The following is an 18,802-nucleotide window of genomic DNA, read 5'->3' on the forward strand; positions in this document are numbered from 1 at the left end:
TGCCTTCTCCGCTTGGTAGATCTCCTCGACAAAGGCAGCGTTTGTATCCATACGAATACTGCCTCGTTGGAGGCGATAGGTAACAAGTCCAATGCAGGACGAGACGGCACATTGCACCTGCAAATTCGCGCCTTTTGAAGGGGGAAGTTGTACCACAGCACGCTTGCCCTTCTTGGCACGTCCTCGCGTCCGCTTTAAGTACACGTTGTAGTTAGTTTCGTCATAATAAACAACGCAATTACCTTTATCTTGGTGAGCCTTGAGTTTCTTCGCGAAACTGCGGCGCTTTTCCTTGTTGACGTCGTTGTTGCAGGTTGTTGGCTTAATGCGAACTTGTTTCACCGTGAACAGCATGCCCTTCACGTGGCGGCTAATCGTTGTGGTGTCTACGCGAACCCCACAGTCCAGGAACAGATGGTCCGCATAGTGTCCAACGTGTAGGTGCAGTCTTCATCCAGGTATTTCTCTAGGAGATCCTTGGCTTCTTGAGGCATCTTAACGCATCTAGCACCACCCCGAGGAAGGTCTTGAGCTCGACCACGTCTGACAAGGTCGTAGGCAGTTGATGCGGGGATGCCGTTACTTGAGGCGACTTCCAGCCAGTCGTCGCGCCCTTCAGGATGCGCAGCAAGCACCCGCTGCTTCTCCTCGACCGTGTGGCGGGCGACGCGTGGCGGAGGGGGCCGCATGTGTACGGCGGATGCTAAATTGGAGAATGGGGCGGTGACCATTTGGCGCGAGCACACCGCAGACTTTTGGCGCGAGCGCACCGCAGCCTACCGTAGGCACAAATCCTACGACTTTGATTGCCGTATTTCCAACTTTGATTCCCGATTAGTGGCTCATAACATAAATTTGTCAATAGCAAATGTACTTTGATTGCCGCTTACTACGAGTTTGGATGCACAAAGGTGTAGTAGAAACAAGAAATCAACACGCTGATCAGCTGTGGGTTTCAGTGTCCACTTCGCGTGACGCCATGCAATCGCATCGATCCAAGAGGAATCCCGTGAATGCGTTGAAGAAAAAGAGCAACAAAAAGCAACAAAGAGACGAATACCAGCTCTGCAGTGCCTATTACAGCAGCATGTAGAGGTACCACATTTGCCAACGAATCTAGCGGTGTCATCTCGTCCAGAGGATATCCCAAGCGGCTTCTGTTTGTAGTGCGCGGATATCCTAGTATCTTGGCTCACGACCATCACTCTGGTGATGGCCTTCAGCTTACGATCGGACGACAAAATCTGGGGGCGGCCTTCCGTTCTCAAATCGAAGAGAAAGAAGAACACTCAACCGCATGGCTTCGTTCCCTACGAGTAAGTACGCGCGCTACAAGCGCGCCACTGCCTTCTTCCTAGACTGGCTGTTGCGTGCTCGAGGCCGAGGCCGCCGCTCGGGCAAACGCGTGCAGCTGGATGAGTTCAATGACGTTGTTCAGGAGATCGCCGCCAAGCCGTCCACCCTCACCCCCAAGCTACTGGGAGAACTACCCAAGGCACTGGCAGCCTGTCAGTGCTCCATCACCTTCCGAGAACATGTCGCTACCTTCTTCGCTGACGATCAGGAAGGGCATCGCCATTTTCTGGGCCTTCTCAAGAAATGGCTCGCCTCGCTGAAGCAGGTGGAGACGCAGCAAACTGATGGCACTGTGAAGATCAAACGGTTCGAGAATTATTACGAGGTGTTGCAGGTGGATGAGGATTACTTCCCAGATGAAGAAACTTTTGTGGTGGAGAAAAGAGCTTCGAAGAGAGCGAAGGTTGATAGGGAACTTCTGTTTGATCAGGCGTTCGCTGAGGATCTGAGACTTGAAATTGCGTATTTTTTTCTCGAGTTGGAGGAGCTAGTGGAGGAGGTGTTTGATATTTACGAGCAAGTGAAGAAACAGGAGCGTACGATGATGGAGGCGACCGTGGTGGTGAAGGTGGCCATGGACTTGGCCGATTCTTTGACGGCGGGGCTGCAGTTTCGTTACCCGGCACTTCAAACTGCCGAAGATTTGCTTTTTGTGCTCATGGACCACCCTTCGACTAGTATGAAGAACCAGATCGCGAAAGCTGCTGCCGACGTTCAAGCGAATTTTGAGAAAGATGGAACATACAAGTTTGCCCCCGGTATGCTGCTAAATGATTTCACGAACGTATGGTGGACTTTAGCTTCCTTCTCTTCGAGTGTTGCGGCGAAAGAAGACAGGAAGGATACGTATTGGAATTTTGTAGTCCTCCCTGATGATTGTTATGGCGAAAAGTATGGGGAAGAGCGCACACCGCAGTACGTGCTCCCAGATTCGAGCAATATGATTGTTTTCCTTCTGCAGCAGCTACCCATGCTGTACAATACGATACGCTGGCAAAAGATAAAAACCGGGTCCGGCTACGAACGAGCTGGATTAACAAGCTCATTCATGGCGCTATTTGATGAATTCTTTGAGACGCGTAAGGTCACAATCCCATTAGTGTTTGCGTGCATTTGCTGGATTAAGTCGGTTTCTGCTCTACAAGGAGGAGCGGGCCTCAGTCGCAACGTTAGTCTTACGTTTAAACATTCAAGGGAACTCGTGAAAAAAATGGAGCTGACAGTGGAAAAGAGCAACACCACTCTTCAAAGCCTTATACAGAATTGTACAGGAGAGATTAAGGGTTCGATACGCGGCCATACCCTAGCACGAACGAATCCGTTAATGGCGGGATTTATGATGGTAACGCATCACATCAAGTTTCTTCTCTTAGCAAGTGGCGTTTTGTTGAAGGCGAAAAAACTTCGTGCGTTTGGTCATCTCTACAATGCATTAGTGAACGAGGGATTTCTTCAGCATATCCCTTTTTTTGAGGAGTTGCTGGCGGTTTATGACGACATCATTTTTAAACCATCACGCGCTACAGCAGTTCATGGTGCTTACAATCGCGTTTATTTGCTTAGTGAGCACCACAGTGCAGCTACCGTCGAATCCGTGTATCGAGGCGTGCCCCCACCTCGCAGGGCAAAGATGAAAACCGTAAAGGACCCCCTTGATGATTTGTCGATGACCTACCGTCTGGTATTTGAAGACGACTTGTCATGCTTGAGAGGGGTTTCTCCGAAGGCTATGCTGAAAAAGGCTGCAGACTTTTGTTCAAAAGAACTATATGCTACCCGGATCTTATCCCGTGACTTGATGACACTGAATGATGATCTCACGGATGCATTTTCGAAAATGTGTGACGAACTTGGCCGACGCCAATTTCATGACGACTACATTGCTGACCCAGTACCGAGCAAGGCTCGCCAGAAGAGCATTGAGTACGGATTAGTGGACGCGGTCATGGTTCCTCTTGTAGCTCTTTTAGATGCTCGCCAACACAACGGGTCCATGAAGTGGAGTGCACTACCGGTTGGAATGCTCACACATCGAGAATGTGCCGTAAGTGGCGAGCATGTCCGAAAAATGGGTCAGAAGGTCGCAGCTGTGATTAAAACCAGATTTGCTACATCGCCACTTTTCTGCGAGAATAAGTACTTCACGCTTCCGTCCAAACTGGATTATGTAAATCAAGAGTATGGCACGGCTCTACAAAATGAGAAAACGGACAGCGAGAGTCGTGAGCAAGTTTTTTTCGATCTGATGGCGCTGATGAAAAACACAAGCGCCCCGCTGTCCAGAAAGGATTTAAACTACCTCAAGGCAGAGATCAAGGCGGATCCTGAACTTCTAGGTGTATTCTCACCGTGCACCACCCCGAGTACACATTCCAGCACAGTAAACTCGGAAGGTCTGTCAATTGCACCTGGTAACGACCTCAGCACGCTATTCCACCTAGCAGCAGGTGGTCCTGCACATGACCTTGATCTTGTCGAATGGATGATTCAGATGGGGGCACTTATTTACCAGCCAATACATTGTCGAAAAGAGCCGTCAGAATGTGAGCTGACGATTCTTCGAGAACAACTACCAAACACCATGGCTTTGCACAGTGCAGTGATTGCGGGTTACGACAATATTGCTCGGTTGATGCTCGAAGCAGATAATATGATTGATCTGAACACACCCACTTTCCATACCAAGGAAACGCTTTCGCACTTGGCTGCGCGGCATGGCCATCGCGATATGCTTAATATTCTTCGGTGTTTTGGAGCTAATACATACATCAAAGACGGAAATGGGCGCTGTGTTAGAGATATGACAGCCGAACGGGGCTGGTCTACTGAGAGTGCTGAAATAGCAGCATCCACGCCAGAGTGTGAGGAGACTGCACCAGTTCCGAAGGACGACAAGCGTGAACGGAATTTTGACTCGAAATTTTGTCGTCAAATTACGTCACGTGCAGAACGATTGCGCAAGTTAGTGTTCATTCAGCGAGATGAAGAGCGGCAACTCACATTAAAGAATGTCGGTACGGCCACAGAAACGGTGTTGCGGTCAAAGAAAAAGAAAAAGAAAAAGAAGAAGGGCAACAAAGGAAGGACAAAAGATTGGAAGGTAAACAGATTTTCAACGACTACCTCTACAACAAGGCCCAAAGCAAAGTCCTCGCCAGATGTGGACTTATCAACTCACGAGAATGATAGCGGTGATTGTTTAGACCGATCATGGTCAGTGGAAAAATCTATCGCGAAGACTTCTATCATATTTGCACGTTTGCGAGATCCGAATATTCCTGCCACAGATAAATACGAAGATGTCGAGTGCGTCAGTAAAGTTATTGAAAGGCTGGAGGGGATAACAGAAGTGTTGACTGACCCTATCCAAGTTGATAAACAGGATGTATTGGTGAGGAGCAATGTGTCATTTGAAGCTTATCGAGTCATTCACATGATGCAAAAATTCCATCGTGTTGACCATGCGGCCGTCGAGGTCCCCATTCTTGCTCCACTTCGGCAGCTCTGTGCTACAACCACGGCGTTCACAAAATTCTTGGTAAGGACAGCGCAACTCTGTATATCTGTCAGCAGAAAGTCGCAGGCACTTGAGATTCTGGATGTGCTTGAGAAGCGTTTGTTGAAGGCACATCGGAATCACGAACGCAGTGATTTGCGAAGACTCTTTCAGATGTATTCTGGAGCACGTGACATTCTCGGTTTAGGTCGAACAACAAGTGCAAACGTGGCTTTCCTTCTAGATTGGTACGTACCTGAAACTATTGAGACTATGGAGCTACAGATGAGTCAAGATAAGATGACAGGAAGGCCGTTTTACTTTGAGCTTACGGCGAAGGCTGACACGACCAATCGACAGTTCCACGCATTCACGCGTGCTATCACTGCGATCTCTGAGCTTAGCGGGGTGGCGTGCTTCGACAAATATGTCATGTACGGTGGCAAAGTGGAAGATGACGTGGCTCGAGTTCTACAGTCAGTGCTCGGGGTGGCTCAACGCGAAGGAATCCAATTCGATAGCCGTAACTCGCAGCCATGCACGAGTGCTGATCAAGTCGGTCAGTTTTTGTTTTCCTCTGTTGGCGGTTTACGAAATGCGGCTACAGCATGAAGTGTGTACTTCGAAGTATTACCGAGCAATATTTTGAAGATGCAGAACCGAGCGACCACCTCTACGTGCTCATTCCCAGCAAGCAAGCACGCACGCTACAAGCGCACCACTACTTCCTGAATTGGCTACTGCGTGCACATGGCCACACAAGTCAGCGGATTCAACTCGATGCAGTGGGAGACGTCATGAAGGATCTCTCTCACGCAAAAAAAAATCATGCAGAGGGATCTACACAAAGCACTTTCAGCTTGTCGATGCGCCATCACATCACAGGGATCAGCAGCTGGCTTCATGCAGTCATACTCCGCAGCTCGTGATGATGGGATTGTGTCGGATATCGAACCCTACTGCGTTTCGCGTGTTGGAATGGTATTTGAGTGTCAGGGTGGATGGTTATAAGTTACAGACCGCACTCGACAAAGGTCGTCGTACTTCGACTTCACAGCCTCTAACGACACGAGCGGCTTTCAGTTCTACCAATTTGAGTTTGCTATTGGCGTTACTACTGCGCTAGTTGAAGGCGTATGCCTTTACAAGCCTTTACAAGCGCAAGAGGCGACGGAAGAAGAAGTGGCGAGAACTCGCGAATTAATGGTCAATGTGGCCCGTAGGGGATTTTGTGTTCTCAACTGTCGGACGCCTTATCAGTAGATGCTTCTCCATACTTCTAATAAACATTTTATCGGGTTGTAAGCTGGTATCGATGGCTTTGAACTTCATACTATTGTACAGCGAGCACGTTGGTTATAGTAAATACATGTATAATAGGTAGATTGCACTTGGGCGCGATTCAAGCAAGTTGACGCCCCAAGCAACCGAGCGTCATGCTTTCTCCAATTGATGGTGACGCTCGATAGCGGCGAGCGCCATCGATCACGGAAGTCTCATTGGTCCTTTGTCACTTTACCTTCCACACTGCCTCGCCTTGATCCAGCACTACAACATCAAAAACGTGTGCACAAAACCCAATAACACAACACAAACGACGTCGTGCTCAATCGGGAGCGAAAATATACGTGTTTAATGATACGAGCGGCGAAAGGTAAGATCGACCCCCGCCTGTACTAGTAGTGTTCCGTGCGCTGCAGTCTACGTAGATCGACCGACGTCATCCGCATCAACTACAGGAAGTAGGCGCCGACGGCGACGGCGACCGCCGCGACAGTCCCTACAGACGCCGTCACCTGAGGCATGGCACCCGAACTCGACGACAGCATGGAACCGGAGCGAGCCGCAATGGCACCGCCCGAGTTGCCCGTGATCCAGTCGGAACCCGAGCCGGAGCTGCTCTGGGCGGTGGTCGAGTCTTCCGACGAGCTACCGACGGATGCGGATTCACTGCTCGTAGATGCCGACGATTCGGATGCGGCCGACGCGGAGTCCGATGACGTGGCGTTCGAAGAGCCCGAAGAGGAGTCCGCAACAGCGGCACTGGCGCTCGTGCTGGCGGACGAAGTCTCCGACGAAGCAGTGGAGGAGGTGGCAGCGCTGGCGCTGGAAGACGAGGCCACCGCAGTCGAGGAAGAGCTGGTGGTCGCTGCAGTGGTGGTGGTGGGCCTGGTGGTAGCGCCCGAGACGCTGGAAAGGGCCAAGGCGGCGACGATGAGGACCTGAATCACCTTCATCACGACTGCGGATTTATCTGTTTGATGAGCTTTTCGAGACGGACTGTAGTGTGGCAAGTGATGGAGGGAGAGGTTTGCGAGCTCGACAGAGCCGAGACATGAGGCTCCAGCCGGTGAAAAATGTGCCGGAACTTTCAACTGACTAGCGGTTGTATGCTGTGCGAATGTCCCGGAATTATCACGAGCTGGGAGGATTGTATACAGCGAAATGTGCGGGAAAGCGAACGCGGTGCTCTTTTTCTATTGTATTTCTATTGTTGTCCCGTCGGCAGACTGACGTATGCATGCGGCCACATCGTTGGTCGTTGTGTTCATAGCGAAAGACGATCGTTGTGGTTTTGCGTGGCGTTTGCGTGGCGTCCGTCTTTCCATCGCCACGTGCGATTAATTTTTAGTAAGAATCCACGTGCCTGGCAGCAGCTTTCGGTTTTGCTTCGGTTGTTGTGGTGGCGTGAGCCTGCTGCTGGGTCTCAACCAATGCAGCAGCATGGCGGTCTCCGAGCCCAATCAAGGCAGGTGGTCTTCAGCAACATGCTGGCTGCTTTCGAGTCGGTCAGAGCCTTGGCGTTAGGTAATCAACGCCAGGATGACAAGAATCCATCGGAGACCGTCGCGACCAGACACTGAGATATTCAACCTTCGCGAGGCTGACAAAGTGGAGGGCACGGCGTTTGCCGTTCGAAGCATGAACGGGCAGTGCCCAATGTGCTCGTTGAATTCCGAGCCTGGTGGCCTTGTCTATGAAGGTATGACTGTATTTCCTATGGCTGGCCCAGCAGCAGCGGGGACTTGTCGTCGATGGCAAATCGACCAACTTCGCTGCGGGTTGTACACAGGCGTCTCACTGGGTGCGCCGAAACTTGTAGAAGCTCCACCATGAGGCTTAATTCGCGGTTGTGTGGGACCTGGATTTTCAAGTTTGAAGACGTGGCCCATAAAGCGAAGTCAGTGTTGTGCAAGTATAGTCTGTTTGGCCCCTGCATGTTCCTCAGCAAGTACAGAATATCTGACTGACACAGTGTTTGGATATGAAGCGAGTCAAGCAAAACCACAACGGGTTGTGCGAAAGAAGATGTTGGGATGTGAGAATTCAATCGCACTGTCGAAGAGTCAAGGTGATATTGCACCGTGATAAGCAAGCCTAGGGGATAACAAGGAGAAAGCAGCACAAGAAGCAAACGGTGAACCGTCGCTCTGAGTTTAAGCGCTCGGATCGGATTTGTGGAGAATATGTTGCTGCAACTTGTGTAGCTCGCCAGTGACGCACTGATAAGACACCAACAACGGTAGCCCAGTCAACAAAACAATAACGAACGATGATTGTTTTGTACGCCTGCATCATGGCACGTGAAGTTAAAATATCTTGCCTTGCATACCACCTCCACTGACCAAACTTCTCACTACTAAAGTATCCGCCGACTACCACGATGGAAAACTTCCAAGCTAAATTATGGGTGACCAAGACAGACATCGGCAATTTCCTTCGCAGCAGAGATTACTATATTCTGTTCCACCTTCCTACACCGACTACAAAGCTGCTGTCAGTGCTGTTGGTTGCGATATTGCTACTACTAGCCGCATGTGGGGCCAAGAAGGAGCCCCTCGTACCCCAGAGCAAGGAGAAGAGCGAACGCCCTCGTTTTCCGGAGACAGCTGGAGCTACTTACATCTCCACGGCTCAATCGAGTGGACAATCATTTTCTCCCCAACGGAATGTTGAAGAATCTCCAAGTAATGAGCTGGAGGTTCTCAACAAACTGATTCTCGCTGACGCGGACTTCGCTTTTGCTTCTCCTTCGTCAAGCAGAGCTCCTGGCAAGAGGTCGCTCTCATTGACTAGCTGGTACTGATCCTTGATGATTAAAGTAATAATGGTGACTAAGAGATAGAAGGGATACGAAAGAAGTCGACGAGCAAGATCGTGGGGGTTGGTAAAGTAGGTCAAAGGAAAAAGACGAAAGCGAATACAAAGCAGGTTTCAATCGATGCTGGCTCACATCAGACCCAGTAGACGAAAACACGAACCCTCCGACGAAAAGGTTTTGCAAGCCGTAGAGCTGTGGTCATCAAAATGGATATTTGCACGATCAGCGACGCCGAGTATAGAAATACGAGCTATCGCACATCACTTTTACCACTGCACCACACACGACCGTTTGTCGCTCTTGTTCAGTTCAGGAATTACAACCAGAGGCTACGTTGCCTTTCAAACGGCGAAGATTTTTGGTACTGGCCTAAGCCCACGGCACCACGTTCGGAAAGATTTCTGTACCAGCTCTCGAAATCCAGTGCTTCCTGTTTTTTTTTCCACAAGGGTCTTCAACAAACTCCTCACGCTCAAAACTGTTGCTCTTATTCACTAGCGCCCGAATTTGTTTTGGAACTTCCATCGCGAAAGAGCCCTTCGTACATAACCATCGCTGTAGTAAATTGTAAGGTTCAACCAGGAAATAATGTCTTAAGTACATCAAATGTACATGTAGAATCTCCCACAGTTTACAAGCGTTAAATGTTTTAGTCAATCTGCCATGAACAAATCATTCGATTGCAGAGTCAGGCGTAAAGCCGATAAACGCCAGGAATTCGGAATGTAAAACAGAACTGAGTCATTCGGGTACTCTCCTGTCTTCCTCACGATTTACCCACAAAAGATAGAGCTCTGTTGGCAAGGTTGGTGTTGGTTGCTCCTGCCGATTCTAGCCTGCATCTTTCGCCTTCATTTGAGACAATGGTGCCTAATACGCACCTTGCTCATCAAAGCAGATCGAGAACACGAATGTCTCTATCCCTCTGCAACAGCTCGGTGTATCCATTTAGCTCTGAAGCTGTCCAGGGGGACTCAAAAGAAGAAGAAAATAGATCTGCTGAGATCCTGAATTCCAGTCCGAGTAGCTCCATGCTTTTGCAAGAGACGCTTGAGACGCTTTTTACGATTGAGTGTCTTGTGGGGACTGCTTTCTTGGAAGCATTGATTCCCTTGTTTTATTGCGTCTACATCATTATAATGCTTCATCTTCCAAGTGCTAAGTATCACTCAGAGATGGCTGGAATTACTCATGCAAATGTGGCGGCAACTGTGGTTCCTGTCTTCGTGTTCGGGCTACTACAAGTATTATCACTCAACGTTCTCGTGATAATTATCAAACGAAAGTGCGAGGTAAACGCGATGTATCAACTCGCATTCGTTTTGAAGACTCAGATGCCGTTGATCCAGGGGAAACTTATGTTTTGGGTGATGTTAACGATGTGCTTTCGTGTGGCGCACTTTGGTAAGTTTTGAAATGTTGGGATTCCTAAGTTATGCCTGGCTGGCTGACTTGGTTGATGACTTGCTGTCGTTTGCTATACAATAGGCGTCGACTTCACGTTTAAATTTGCGCGGGATTTGGAAAAGAAGGAAGTATATAATAGCAACCGGCAATGTCACGTTCACCTGAGGCGTTACCAGATTTGAGTATTGCTTGAACTTGCCCTCAAGCAATACTTTACTTGTTACACAAGAGAGCATGAAACTTACAATCCTAGGTTGGGCGTTTGCGCCTTCGCAGGATAGCGGGCAATAGTTTTTCAGAGCGCTGTATATTTCAAAGTATACTAGTGCTATACACTGTATACCTATTTTTCACCACTCCGATTTAGCGTAATTCAGGTCGAAATATCCAATTCGACAGTTGAAGTCCATGCCCCACGATCGAGTATGGTCGCTACAAGCACGCCACGGCCTACTTCCTGGACTGGGTGTTGCAGGCGCGTGGGCGTGATACGGGGCAGAAGGTGAAATTCGAGGCCATCAGCGACGTGGTGCGGGAGATCGCGGCGGACCCCGCGACTGCCGGGAGCTCTGCCCAAGACCCTCGCCGCCTGCCAGTGCGCCGTCACCTTACGGAAACACGTTTCCACCTTCTTCGCTGATAACGACAAGACGCAACGCGGCCATCACCACTTTCTGGGGCTGCTTCGAGACTGGTACTCGACGCTGAAGGGGATTGGGACTGACCAGCAGGAAGAGACGCCGAGGCGGAGGTTTAACAATTATTACGACGTCTTGGAGCTGGACGAGGACTTTTTCCCAGACGAAGGCACTTTTGCAGTGGAGAGTGGAGCTCCGAGAAGTGTCAGGGACGAGAGGGAGCGACTGTTTAATGAGGCCTTTGCTCAGGATCTGAGACTGGAGGTCGTGTACTTCTTCCTGGAGCTGGGGGAGCTCGTGGAAGGAGTTGTTTTCAGGATCTACGATCAAGTGAAGAAGCAGCAACGCTATGGTGGAGGCCACTGTGGTGGCCAAGTTGGCCATGGACACGGCCACAGCGCTGACGGCGAGACTGCAGCTGAGATACCAAGGCTGAAGTCGGCGGAGGATGTCGTCAATGTGGTCATGGAAGACACACCGCAGAGCAATTCGAAGAAGATCAGCTAGACCGTCACGGACTTCTGGATGAGTTTCCAAAACCATGGGACGTATACTTTCGTTCCTGGGATGCTGATCGTGAATTCCATTAGTGTGGAGAGCACGCTGGCGAGCCTCACGTCTGCTATACCGACGCAGACTAGAACGCAGTTGATTCTCCGAGATGGGTTCTTTGGGAAGACATACGGCGAGGAACGGACGCCCCAGTACGTCCTCCCGGATCCTACCACTATGGTCGTTTTTCTGCTGCAGCAGTTGCCGCTGCTGTATAACACGATCCTTGCTACGAAGCTTGCCACGGGGAAAAGCTTCGACGACTCAGTCCTGGCGAGTTCTTTCATGGCATCGATGGATAAGTACTTCACGTCGCGACAGGTCACAGTGCCCATCGTTTTCACGTGCATTTGCTGGCTCAAGTCGGTCGCGGCACTGCAAGGAAAGTCAGGCCTCACACGCAACGTGAGTCTCACGTTCAAGCACTCGAAGGATCTGATGAAGGATATGGAGACCACGGTCGCGAAGGGTGCAGTGCTCACTGCCGACAGGGAAATCCATGAGGGGTTGAAGAAGTGTGCCGAGGAGATCAAGCTATCGAGTCGAGGACACAACCTGGCACGCGCGAATTCGCTGATGGCGGGTTTCATGATGCTAACGCACCATTTCCACTATCTGCACATGGCGAGTGAATTACTGATGGTGACGTCGAGGTTCCGAGCGTTTGGCCATCTCTACAATGCGCTGGTAGAGCAACGGTTTTTTCAGCACATCCCGTTTTTCGACGAGGTGTTGGAGATATACGACCAGATGATCTTCACTCCCGTCACGTGCTGCTGCAGTGCATGGGTCGTACAATCGAACCTACTTGTTGAGCTCTCATTTGACCGCCACAGCCGTGAATGCCATGTAACCGCGGTGTGGCGCCACCTCCAGGAAAGGAAGCCGTTAAAGTGCGTAAGGCGCTCCACTTTCAAGATCTGTCCAAGACCTATCGGCTCCTTACGGAGAATGATAAGACCGTATTAGGAGGTGCGTCATCGAAGGCCATGCTGAACATTGCCGCAGACATTTGCTCGAAGGAGCTGTTCCAGACGCGTGTCCTCTCACGCGACATCCTAAAGCTCAACGACGATCTCACAGACGTGTTCTTTGACATGTGTGATGTGCTGGGCCGGCACCAGTATCGCGATGATTACATTGCTTGACCTGGATGGTGTGGCATGCTTTGAGAGACGTGTCATGTACGGCGCCACAAGTTTCGAAGATTTGACGCGCGTTCTCCGGTTGATAGGGGGCTCGGCAAAGATTGAAGGGATGCACTTTGCTGGAGAGAGTCTGCAGATTGCAGTGACGTCTCTGGCAGGGCAGTTTGTTGTTTCGGAAGGTGGGATCACTCGAGATGCTGCCGTAGCATACGGAACCAAGTAGCAGCTTGCCAAGCAGCGCGAATGCATGTCGTGTAGTTTGAGTTTCATCACCTTCGTTACTGGACTCGGCTTGGAAGAACAAATGGACGATGGAATGAAACTCCGTGAAAACAATTCCATACATTCTCTCCACCACCTTTGATGGAAGACCAGCCCCCATCTACGTCTTGTCACCGCTCGGGACTTCGTACTGTTCCTTAGCGTCCACATGCACCAACTCGCCCGACTGCCACCAACCAACCAACGTCAAACCAACACCCAACTAGCATCGAAACTCGCTCCAAACACTCACCGGAAGGATGCACGCCGTGAGCTTTTTCCCGTAGCAGCAGCCTGTGTCCAACCCCGTCGCAAAAGCCTCTTGCTACAACCAACACCATGAGCATTCCCCCTCCCCCTCCATATTTCACTAACCTCCTCACCTGCAGCCCCGCACTCGCTGCATGGCCAAAGTACACGTGTCTGGGTCCGCTCCACACTTTGGCCCACATTCGCGGCTCCCCGCCGCTCTCACTCTTGAATTTCTTCTTCTCGAGCGCCTGCCACTGGGAACTTTCGGTTTCTCGCTGCACGAAGCGCATCTTGTACATGTCAAAGGGCTTCTGCTGCTGCAATCCCACTCCGTCCACCACACCAGCGTGCACCACAATTGCATTGCCGTGGTTCGGCAATGACAGCGAGAACGGTAGTTGCTCGAGGAATGCGACGTCTTCCTCCTCGAGCAGCTCCACGTACGGATACTTGGCTGAGCCGAGCGCGCGCCCGCCCTGCACCCACTGATAGTAGGCGCTCAGCGCCGCGTCGTCGTGGTTTCCGCGCACGCAGAGCGCATCGGAGTCGCGTGCGAAGCGTACGACGTCCAGGGACCTTGGCCCTTTGTTGACCAGGTCCCCCACGAACACCAGCCGGTCGCTAGCGGCGCGGAAGTCGCACGCTTCCAGCAGCAACTGCAGCTCGCCAAAGCAGCCGTGCACGTCTCCGATGACCAGCAAGCGCGTGTCCGCAGCCACGTCGGAGGCCACGCGGTGCACGACTGCAGGAAGCGCCACGTCCGGATGCGCCCGCTCCATTTCATAAAATAACGTTCTCAGATGTTGGTAATCTGATGCTGATGTCTGATTCGAGCGACTTGTGGACCAATGTATTTTTAGGTGTTTGGGGGTGTTCGAATTGATGTGCTTTTTTGGTGAGCATGAAGCTGTGCCGGGGTTGGCATAGAGTGGAGAACTAGCACTTCAACACGCCAAGAGAGCCAAGCACCAGCACTGGCACCAACCATGCAGCGCGGGGGATCAGAGTGCTTCGTGCGCAAGTGGCACGACGCTCGACTCGGATCATGTCGCCAGCCACCGAGCAGGTGGCGTCCAGCGCATGCGTTTTCGGCGCGCGCACATGGCTGCTCTTTCTTGGGGACTGCGACCAATGTTGGCTGCGCGTTCCAGACTGTGTCATTCGAGCTGACCTGGCCGACACGCGGCTGTCGAGTGAGCAACGGGGCCGCACTATCTCAAAGCATGGGGGGGGGGCGGAGCTTTCGGTGGCACATCGCAAGAAGGAAGGGCTCAAAAATTGCACCTTCGACAAGCTGCCTCGGGTGGATCGCGTCAATCCTCGTTCCTGCCCCTTTCGGCGCCTCGAAACGCTTGCTCCTGCCGCCATTGCGACGTCGGCGCTCTCGCACTCCACCAAGAGACGAAACCGCGTCGCTCCTCGTTTTGGCGTTTGCTCGGCAACAGCAACCTGCAGCAATTCTAGTCCTCGTTGTTGCAGTTCGCGGCGTCGGTCCGCCCTATTTCTGCTACACTAGCAGCTTATGGACTGTGCGTTCGCGGGTCTGACTCTCCCAAGCGCCTCACATCCAATCCCTCGCAAATCACTTCCCCGTATCGTCTCTGGTACCGTACAATCTCGGTTTCCATGGACCTCCTTAACTATATATCCCCGTCTTTCCATATATTCATTTCGCCAGTCCGGTTGTAGGCCACAAAAGAGAACGCGCGTGCTAATCAAGAACGCGAGCCACTTCGCAACACTACGGCCTCATCGCATTCCTCTATTCCTCGCGCCCGCCATGAGTCGCCTCGTGGTCGCCATCGGCCACGTCGAGTTCACGGGCGGCAGCCAGGTGCTGTATGTCGTCAAGGTGCAGCAGGACGCCGACGAGTGGGAGGTGCGCCGCACCTACTCAGACTTCCGCAAGCTGCGCGACGACGTGCAGCGCGTCATGAAGGACGCGCGGGCGCACATTTTGGACGACGCGTGCAGCCGCGACTTTGCGCGCGAGCTGCAGGACGTGGCGTTCCCAGCCAAGCGCCTCTTCGGCAGCAAGAAGGACCACGTGGTCAAGGAGCGCGCCGTGGAGCTGCACCGCTTCCTCATCAAGCTGCTCTTCCTCACGCACACGTACCGCAAGGCGCAGAAGGCGCGCTACGACCAGTACGTGCAGGCGCTGCCGAGTCACCAGCAGGCGGCGTACGCGGCGCTGCAGGACCGCACGCAGGCCAGCGTCACAGTCTTTTACCTGTTGCGAGACTTCCTTAAGCCCGTGACCATCAAGACGGACGTGGCCGCCCATTCTGGAGACTTGTTAGGCTCGTCGGAGGGTAATAGTGCAGGCAATGGCGACGAGGGTGACGAATCCCCGCGCAGATTGATCCGAGAGAGCAAAATCTTGGCCATGAGGAGCTCCAACCCGAACGAGAGGAAGAACAAGGACAAGATGCAGCAGCAGCATAAACGCAAGGAGCAGCAGCTGGAGCAGCTGCGAAAAGAGCAGCACAAGTACCAGCAGCAGGGTGCTATGGCCACGCCTATGAAGAAGGAAGCGGCGAACCCTGCGAATGACGACGTTGGTAGCACCCCCAAGACGGTCAAGATGAACAAGTTGATGGCGGCATCCGAGCGCTCTCGAGCTGAGGCCAGCTCGCTGCGTGAGCAATTTTTGCAGAAGCAGCACAGCTCCTCGGCCATGGAGGACCACCGCAAGTACCGTCATTACTCGACGCCCGACGACAATGGTGGAGACTGGAAACACCGCACAGCACGCGCAGTCACCTCCGCGTCGACGCTCAGCTCGTCACTGGACGAATCCGAGCCGGAGAAAGAGAAGATGATTGTACCATCGTCCGTGCCGTCGTCCGTGTCCTCGGAGACGTCTGCCGACGACGTGAAGCTTGTAGACCTGTCTTCCCTAGCCCAGTACAAGACGAAGAAAAGCTCGCGGCGAGGGAGCCACTCAAGTGACAAATCCAAGCTGTCGCAAAAATCTCGCAGCATGGAAAAGGGCGCCTCGCGCAGCAAGGATAAAAGCTCGTCACGCAGCAAGGAGAAGAGCTCGTCGCGCACCAAGAGGAAAGCCAAGTCGGCCAAAAATGTTCAGCTCAGTGATTCTGAGCGCATGTCGCGCGTGAGCTCGGCTCTCAACGCCCAAGCCATCTCGATCAATGCTCAACGCGAACTGGAGAAATATGTGTCCGAGTATAGCGCCATCATGGTTCTACGCTACGTCGACCGGTTCATCAACAAAGCTGCAATGAAAGCGCCGGGTTGCTATCGTGTGAATGCGCAGCACCGGCTGGTCATTGACAGTCAGCGGTTCCTCCAGGAGCTAGAAGAGACTTTCACGGATTTACCGAACAACTTCAGCGACATGTTCCACGTTGGTGCACCTGGCGACCCCGATGAGTGGGGCTTCCCTCCAGGTCTTGACAAATATGTGCAGTTGAAGTGGGATTCGTTCCAGGCTATGGGCAGCAGCAGCATTAGCCATGATACCGGACACAGCAGCGCGGCAGATCAAACATCGGACTCGGACGATTCGGACACGGAGTACGAGTACGAAGAAGTTGGAGGTGGCGGCTTTATGACTGCGAAGCAATCGTTCTCGAACGATGAAGAGTCGATGTTGCAGGAGATGATTGCCAACGGCACCGCTGGGCGTGAGCAAATGTTGCGGCTGCGACGTCAAATGAACGAGCAGGGATGGAACCGGCGCGAGAACCCGGGCTCTCGCTCTCAACGCGTGATCGAGGAGGTCTCATCCTCCGAATCGGAAGAGGAGGAGACCAGAGCGCAGCAAAGAGAGAAGCGCAGGTCGAAGCGACGGGAGCCGAAGAGGAGTGTGTCTTGTGTCGTGGAGAAGTACCAGCAGGAGCAGAATGCACGGCGGCAGGACCGCTTGGGCCGAGTGCAGAGTATGAACGGGCAGAGTATCGGCGGTTTCGTGTAATATACATTCAAGCGGCGGTGTCAGTGACCCAGAAGCGAACAGAAGCATGAATTGAAAGCACCGGGTGGAGCTGCCAACGACGACAGCGTCACGAGCTGGTACCAGGCGTCGCCACCGCGCCAATATTGATGGAAAAGTGCAGTAACCACAAACAGTGAACACGTCAGAAGACTTCTACTGTCTTGCGCTCCCCTTTCCTTTGCTCGAGAAAATCCGACTGAGCACGTGACCGATAACCTCAATCGTTTCCGAGGAGCAAGAACATGCAGGGCGCTCAGCAGTTTCAAGTTTTGGTCGGATAAGGACATAAGAAGCGTATACCCTCGACGAGTCCAACGTACTTCATTCCGCTTGGACAATTTGTAGTGGCGAGAGTACAATAATTGTATCAGTATTGCAAGCAGATAAATACGCATTTGCAGACGACTGAGCAGAGGACCTCGTCTTTCTCCGCCCGTGGGTAGCGTACCTGCATGGCGTACACGGCCGGCAGGCGGAAGTTCATCTCGCCACTGCACTAGAAAATTCCAACCGACTAGCGTTATGCGGAGGAGGTACAAAACGAAAGCTGAACGGTGAGTCAATCGTCTGGCTTCCTCGGTGCGTCGTTTCGATATTCAAATATAGAGGTACAGACTCGATGCAAATGATGTGTAGACGCCTCTTCGGTGTCTATAAAATGTTGCAATTTCAAGTTGAAGTGCTCAGGGAGGTACGCACTGGCAACGCTACTCACGCTAACGACTTTCACTCTCGCCATTGACGTTTGAATGGATTTTTCCGCTTGGCGTTAGTTGGGGCGATTGCGGCATGCAGGCGGCTTCCTTCGATGATCAGTCCCATTTCCCAAGTGACCCCTCAACTCTGACTGCGGCCAGAGTACTTTACGACGTTTGTTTGTTGCGGTATGACACAGTGGAGGGCGTTGAGGGCGAGTTACGGCCTAGCGATGTTGGTTCTCAATGAGCTGGTGTTGCAAGGCAGGGCGGTTGAGATGACAGCTGTGAGCGTGTGCCAAGACGCTACGTTTCAGATCCCGACAAGCCGTGGTGTGGTGTGCTCTGGAGACGGTGAGCAACCGGTCGGTTTCGAATGCCCCCGAATTGGTGACACAGCTTTCAGTGAGTGCTACCCGTACCTTGATAGCTTCAACGACGTAAAGTGCATCGCTAAAGAGGACGCGAAGTGCATTCATCTCGGCGGCAGAAATGTCTGGGGTTGCATTTTTCCGTCGACCGCATGTCCAGAGATTGTGCAAGCCACGCCAGAGGAGAGTTCACCTCAGAATTGTCCGACGTGGGATTTTTCTAGTAATGGTGGCTCTGTTTTGACCGCGGATCCATTCGATCTTGAAAGTCTAAGCGATTGCGACTCGACCTGGTTTACCAAGACGACGGTGACTGAGCTGTTCAACTGCAAAGTCACGACTTCAACTACTGCTCCAACGCAAGAGCAGGAAACGGCTTCACCGTCTATTCCTTTAGACGCAAGTTCGATTCCCGTTTACAGTCCAGCTTCCACTTCACCAGAAACTCAAGCCCCAAGTGAAACACCTACGGATGCCCCCGCCGAGATAGCAACAATTCTAGAGGTGTCGAGTCAAGCTCCAGAAGCAACTACTGCAGCGGCACCAACTTCATCACAAACTCCAGA

At 52.1% G+C, this 18,802-nt stretch overlaps 4 protein-coding genes across 4 annotated transcripts; 3 read left to right on the top strand and 1 right to left on the bottom strand.

Annotated features, from left to right (window-relative positions):
* Positions 1-1,297: 1,297 nt before the first annotated feature.
* Positions 1,298-2,300, top strand: KRP23_3364 (uncharacterized protein; the record flags this gene model as incomplete). Its single annotated transcript, XM_067888205.1, has 2 exons — positions 1,298-2,140; positions 2,220-2,300. 2 exons carry the CDS (start codon positions 1,298-1,300, stop codon positions 2,298-2,300), a joined length of 924 nt encoding a protein of 307 aa, XP_067747468.1.
* An 8,469-nt stretch (positions 2,301-10,769) lies between these two features.
* On the top strand, positions 10,770-11,506 carry KRP23_3365 (uncharacterized protein; the record flags this gene model as incomplete). Its single annotated transcript, XM_067888206.1, has 2 exons — positions 10,770-10,784; positions 10,958-11,506. 2 exons carry the CDS (start codon positions 10,770-10,772, stop codon positions 11,504-11,506), a joined length of 564 nt encoding a protein of 187 aa, XP_067747469.1.
* A 1,575-nt stretch (positions 11,507-13,081) lies between these two features.
* Positions 13,082-13,991, bottom strand: KRP23_3366 (Bis(5'-nucleosyl)-tetraphosphatase, symmetrical; the record flags this gene model as incomplete). The annotated part of the gene is made up of 3 exons (XM_067888207.1): positions 13,082-13,147; positions 13,214-13,285; positions 13,344-13,991. The coding sequence occupies 3 exons, from the start codon at positions 13,989-13,991 to the stop codon at positions 13,082-13,084; spliced, it is 786 nt and encodes a 261-aa protein (XP_067747470.1).
* Positions 13,992-14,992: 1,001 nt separating this feature from the next.
* KRP23_3367 (uncharacterized protein) lies at positions 14,993-17,149 on the top strand (the record flags this gene model as incomplete). Its single annotated transcript, XM_067888208.1, has 1 exon — positions 14,993-17,149. The coding sequence occupies one exon, from the start codon at positions 14,993-14,995 to the stop codon at positions 17,147-17,149; it is 2,157 nt and encodes a 718-aa protein (XP_067747471.1).
* Between the last annotated feature and the right edge of the window lie 1,653 nt (positions 17,150-18,802).

The sequence above is a fragment of the Phytophthora ramorum genome, assembly GCF_020800215.1.
Source record: "Phytophthora ramorum isolate Pr-102 chromosome Unknown Phyram_PR-102_s0003, whole genome shotgun sequence".
NCBI classification, from domain to species: Eukaryota; Oomycota; class Peronosporomycetes; order Peronosporales; family Peronosporaceae; genus Phytophthora; species Phytophthora ramorum.